Source organism: Cyprinodon variegatus, unplaced genomic scaffold (genome assembly GCF_000732505.1).
Source record: "Cyprinodon variegatus isolate N-32 unplaced genomic scaffold, C_variegatus-1.0 Scaffold41, whole genome shotgun sequence".
Classification (NCBI taxonomy): Eukaryota; Metazoa; Chordata; class Actinopteri; order Cyprinodontiformes; family Cyprinodontidae; genus Cyprinodon; species Cyprinodon variegatus.
This window is the reverse complement of record NW_015150494.1, coordinates 1,951,399-1,957,391: the sequence shown is the minus strand read 5'-3', so window position 1 is coordinate 1,957,391 and position 5,993 is coordinate 1,951,399. Positions and strand designations below refer to the sequence as shown.

The 5,993-nt window shown below is 34.3% G+C and overlaps 1 protein-coding gene across 2 annotated transcripts in view; it reads left to right on the top strand.

The window, feature by feature from the left end:
• Window positions 1-746: 746 nt before the first annotated feature.
• adgrd1 (adhesion G protein-coupled receptor D1) overlaps window positions 747-5,993 on the top strand; it is a 63,032-nt gene continuing 57,785 nt past the window's right edge. The window contains exons 1-7 of one of the 2 annotated variants that reach the window (XM_015370124.1): window positions 747-903; window positions 1,031-1,119; window positions 1,197-1,239; window positions 1,547-1,663; window positions 2,776-2,874; window positions 3,212-3,334; window positions 4,304-4,480. In XM_015370124.1, coding sequence (XP_015225610.1) covers window positions 1,066-1,119; window positions 1,197-1,239; window positions 1,547-1,663; window positions 2,776-2,874; window positions 3,212-3,334; window positions 4,304-4,480 — 613 coding nt within the window. In that variant the 5' untranslated portion in view covers window positions 747-903; window positions 1,031-1,065. The remainder of the gene's footprint in view (window positions 904-1,030; window positions 1,120-1,196; window positions 1,240-1,546; window positions 1,664-2,775; window positions 2,875-3,211; window positions 3,335-4,303; window positions 4,481-5,993) is intronic. The other variant, XM_015370125.1, reaches the window with a different exon arrangement.

The window sequence follows — 5,993 nt, the reverse complement described above, 5'->3', positions numbered from 1 at the left end:
CTTTTTTCCTCAGAATTCTGACTTTAATCTCAGAATTCAGACTTTTTTTTCTCACAATTCTGACTTTAATCTGAGAATTCTGACAGCTTACAAACATGTTACCAACAAGCTGGAGCCATGTCTCTTTTAGAGACTAAATTAAGTCTCTTGTTTTAATCACCTTCTCTTCCATTAATAAAATATCATCACCTCTCGAGCACGTAAAAAGTCGCCTAATTCCATAATTTTCCACCAATGTGTCACTGTTCCTCCCAAACAACTCACATCTTTGTCAGTGAAGCTGAGTGTTCCACATTTCTTCCTTCATGGTGCCCATCTACATTAAGATCCAGAATTATGAGATTAAAGTCAGAATTCTGAGTTTTTCCATATTAAACTGAAATAATATCTAATAATATTAAAAAATATATTAAAGAGACGCCGTTGGTTTAATGATACATGTCTTATTTTGTTACCTGGATGAGTTTATGTCCTTCTACTTTTCGGAGTATCGGAGTCAGAAAGATTCTTAAAATATATTGTGACATAATTTATTGTTAAAGCACATAAAATAGTTCTACTAATTCTTTTTACGCAACACTTTTCCACGTGTGTTTCCATTTGATTTTCTACACGACACTCAGTTCCGCACATCATCTTTTATTCACGCGCGTGAGCGCTCCTCCTCAGAGTCCAAAAATGACGTCACATTTTGCGATTCCCACGTAGGTCCACGCAGCCAGTGAGCTCCAGCTGAGATCCCGCACTGCTCGCTGCTTCCAGATGTGAGCGCAGAAACTCAGAGAAGCAACTGAATGAGTGGGACTTTCTGCGTGGGACTTTGGCTTCACATCTGTCTGTGACACAATAACTTGTGAAGCTTTTTTTCTTCTTTATTTGTTGCTGTTAAAAAGGGAATCTAACGTAGGTCTTTTATGTTATTTTAAGAGCTTTTTATTTTAACATCTTTAGGGTTGGATATATAAGCTTCTCTGTCCTCATTCTGGAACAATGACTAACTCCTTTTGGATTTGTCTTTATGTGGAATTAGGCTGTTTCGGAAAATAAGGTGGAACAACAAGAGCAATGGAGTTTTGTTTGCATGCTCAACTTTTTACTGTTGTTGTCTTTTGCTTTAAGGTAAGCAGATCATTTCAAGTAATCACTCAGTTTTCTGCATGCCAGGCTTTGAGAAACATTTGAGTTTTCTTTTATAGGTCTGTGCTCAGGTGGTGGCAAATGAAGCGCATTCAGATTTTGGTGAGTGTTTCTTATAAACATGATGTTCTGCTTTTGTTTTCTATTAGATCCGCAGATCAAATGACAACATCATGGTGGAGAAACATACAATAACTGGTTAAATCAGTGTGTTTCTATGGAGGGATGTTATTTGTTTAAGTCTCATTATTCAAATTAGTCTGCAGCATAAACAGCTTTTGCAGCTGTTTTTATTCATCATCATCAATCTCCTGATCCAACTAAGGTCCAAAGTTGGATGCCGGTGTAATAATAAACTCTGAGCAATGTCCTTTAGGGACACTCGTTTACCTGTGATCTGTCTGTCCAGGCTTGCAGGTGTTCACCACAGCTTCATGTTACTGGTCTCTTGATGCAGTGGATGGAATTCATGAGCTGTGGGACCAGATTGGAAGCAGACCTCCTAATGACAGCAACGGTGGAATAAGTATGAGCATATATGGTCGCCATGTTTCCATTAAAGTCCTGCCTAGAAAGCCTGTTTGTTCTTTAGTGTCACTCCAGCCACGGTTTAGTCTCCCACTCGGTTTTGTAGTTTTTATGGAATATGCAGCACCTTGCAAAAGTATTAAATCCCCTGAAACCTCATATTTTGGCACATTTTAACCTAAAACCTGTTTTTTTTTTTTTATGTATTAAGCCATAAATAAGTTTCATATAATTCTTACATTGGAAAAATGATCTAGAAATAAGTAAAAAAAAAAATCTTAAACTAAGTGTATTTACCTTTAATTTGACTGGGTAAATGAGATAGTTTGCCATTAAATGAGTTTTACCTCCTTAATCCAAGAAGAAATGCACTTATTTTAAGAAAAAAATATTTATCTAGATTTAGATTTTTTTAAATATATTCAGTCTGTTTAAACCACTTTTTCTTCAGCTACAGCGATAATTTATATGGAAGTTATGTTTCTCTTCCTTTGCACGTTTACAGACTGAACTGTTTGCCCACTTTACCTCCTTAAATCAATTAAATCTAAACAGATGGGGTGACAGAACCCTGCACAGTAATTTTAAAGTGTTATAAATTCTCTGTTTGATTAGGTCTGTTCTTTGTCAGTTTCAAGTCTTCTGTAACCTCTTGAAGCTTTATTTCTAGTATTATCATTTATTAAATAATTTTTGATCAATTAGAATATCATTGAGAATTTCCTCTACATTAGAAGCTCAATTCACAAGTTGACCTTTATATTTAGAACAAACAAACTGATCCTTTCAAGCCTTTATTGTTGTTCATTATTATGATTTTTCGATTAAACCTGTCAAAACACAGTAATTAAAATTAGATTCTGACATCAGACCCACATTTCGAACGCAGACATGTGGGCTTGATGAAATGTGTACTATATACTTTTTGAAATGCTGTAAATGTTTAGGAGGGATCGGGTATGGAAGGGAGCATGTTGTGTGGCCTCACTCTGTGTTTACCTTCACCAGCATCACTCTGTCTCATACCTGTACAGCACGTCCCTCCTGTTGTTCTCCTCTCACTGTTCTCTTGGTGGAAAATTATGGTTTTTGTCTTTTGTTTTTGTCCAGCTGTCAGAATCCACAACCACACTGTGCTCCCTTCTTCCCATAACTCTTCCTATGTGTATACCAATGACTCTGCCTACACTAACATTTCTGCAATAGTAGGTGAGAATCCATCACTTTGCTTTCACTTAGAGACCTTTTTGCATCACAAACTGCTGTAATCATTGCAAAACTTTTGGTTCTTCGTCTGTTTGTCCTTGCAGCTCAAAATAAAGACCTAACTGTGTAACATATGCCTTAGGCTTTGGTTAAAACATGTTTTTCTGAAATGATTTTGATTGGTTTAGATGAAAAAAGTGTGGAAAAACGTAAGGAAAGTAGTTTACCATCCATTTTAGCTCACTTTAAAAATGAGTTAAACAATTTTTACATCGAGTTCTTCACTGATTTTAAAATATCAGGTAATCTAATGTCTGTTCACTTTCCACTTCTATTGCAGACATTGTTGAAGGAGTTTTAAACAATGGCATATTTCTGGACAGGGATAATGGCGGCACTTTTCTCCACTTCAGAAACAACCACAACTCCTGCATCAGTGATCCTATACTGCGTGGTGTTGAGGGTAGGAGCAGTTTTACATGCACTTATATACATAAAAAATAAAACACAGGCCTTTTCTCACTTTCCCACATCAAACTAGAATAAACTTTTCATTTTTTAGGCCAGATTAATAAGTTATTTGTATTTGATAAACATCAGAGTAATGAGATACACCATTTTCTGGGGGGGGGATAATCATTTAATAATTTTTCTTAGCACTTCAAAACCTTACATATACATATAAGAACAGATCATAATGTGTTGGCTTCCCTGCCCAACTGCAGAAATATATTAAGGCAACACCTTTAAAACACATTTCCTCCCCCTTCTGACATGAAAAAAAAAGTCAAATAAAAATCTGCAAAGATATATATATATTAAAAAAAAATGGAACTCCACAGCTCTGGTTCCTCATTGAAGAGAATCTCCAGATCCCTGAAGGTGCATCATCTATGTTCAAATTTAAACAGCGTAGGAAAAGCCTTCATACCGCTATTGAACCAAACAGGTTCTACTCTCCAGAGGTTAACATGTTGAATGTGAAGTATGTGTATCAACCCAAGAACTTGTGAAAAGGCTGACTAAAGTATTCTAAATACCCCCAGTAAAAAAGTTAGATACCGTTTATTGAGGAAGAGGAGGAACAGGACAAAGAAAAAAGCAGCTTGCAGCTTAGAGATGCGTTCAGACAAAAGGTTTGGGCAAGAATTCTGTTTATTTTTTAATTCAATATGACAAAAAATGTCAAAATTTATAAAAAGCTGCAATGTGGAAAGTATGTCAGCTTGCTTAAAGGATACAAAATATATACATAACTGATCTAAAGAAAACTTTATTCAGATTTAATGTCAGACAAAACAAATGAATGAGATGCATCTTTTTTAAACTGTATAAAGACTATTATATAAAACAATATGTGTATATTATATGCAAATGTCATTATTTGGAAATGCGGATTATTAGTAATTTGTCCCAAAAATGTGTTCCATAGGTATCACCCTCACCTTTTTTTGGAAAAAACAAAAGGAGGATTCCAACTATGCAGTGGCGTCTGGAGCAAAAGTTATCTCCAATGACTTCTCAGTCTTTACAACCTCCGACAAGGGATTTGTGGAGCTTTACTCGAGAGACGACAAACACAGATGGAGAGCGGAAGTTCCTCTGTCAGGTACAGCAAACGCAGAGTTACCTCATAACGTTATTCATACACACCCAGCAGGAATTCATTTAATCTGAGCAAATCCTAAACTACACACTTTCATTGTTTTCATGGTTTTAACTGACACCATATGCTCCCACCGCTAACTTGGCAAGTCTTACTGTAAATCTTTTTTCCTGCAGCACAGAATTTGCATTTTATTCAAGATGCAGTCATTTCCTGAGTAAAATGAAATTATGCCTTGCTCTAAAAAACATTTAAATCCATAATGGAGAGTTGATGCTTTGTTAGCAAACTTAATAATTTTGCTTTCTTAACTGAAACAAAAAGCATATGGTTCAATTGTGAATCAAACTTTTACACTAAAAATAGGGTTTTTAAAGGTTCACAAAAAGTTGCAATTTTTTTTATATTTAATAAACCACATAATTCTATCAATATGGCAAATCCTAACATTAGTTAGTTGGATTAGATTGTTTTGCTCAGTCGGAAAAGTTTGATCATTGTCTACCTAAAAGAAATATACCAAAGCAAAGGGACACTTAATATAATCAAGTATATTTTAAGAGTTTCCACTGTAAAAAAATGTATTCATTTATGGAAATTTAAATAAAACAATACAAAATAATAAAATGATTGATAAAATTTGTTTTGATTAAAAATTTGATTGAATTAAAAGCCTGGATGGAGACAATTTCTTCTAAATATCTAACTTACATGAGATACTGCTTGTAGATGTAGCTGCTACCATTTAACAAAAATGTAAAGTAAATTTATTTATCATTTATTGTCCCATAATGGGTAAATTTACCTCTGCATTTAACCCTTCCCGTTGAGGACCAGTGGGCTGTCACTATGCGGCTTGAGGACCTAGAGTGCAGGCTGTGGGGATCGAACTGGGTACTTTTATCCTTTTTAGAGCACAAGCACACTGCTCTAACCACTAGGCCACAACATATTAGAAATAGTACTTTGGTACTTATTAATTACATTTAAACAACAACCTCCATCATGGTGGTGCAGAGCTAGTAATGTCAAAATCTATTGTCAAAATCAGTTCTTCCTTTTTAGAGTAAAATTGTTCTTTATCTGGTAGCTTAGGTTATATTTAAATAATAAATAGTTGAGTGTATGTTCACTGACTACAATTGATTACTTTCAGCATTCAGTTAATGTAGAAAAAACTGTGTTTACATTTTTGTAAGAAGATATGCTTTCATATTTCGTCTTACCTTGAATGAATAGAAGCCAACTTTAGTTTAAGTAAACATCAATTAAATCCAAAGAACTTCAATTGGTAGGAATCATTTACCTTATAGAATATAAAAAATATTCAAACTCAGTAAATGTTATTAAAAAATGCACAATTAAGTTCAACTTGATAAATAACAAAAAGTTATTTATTTATAAAGTAAACTAAATTATATAAAAAAGTCACTTTTTAATTTCAATTTCCATTCAATTTAGTTTATGTATATAGCGCCAATTCACAACACGTCATCTTACAGTTCATCAGATCATA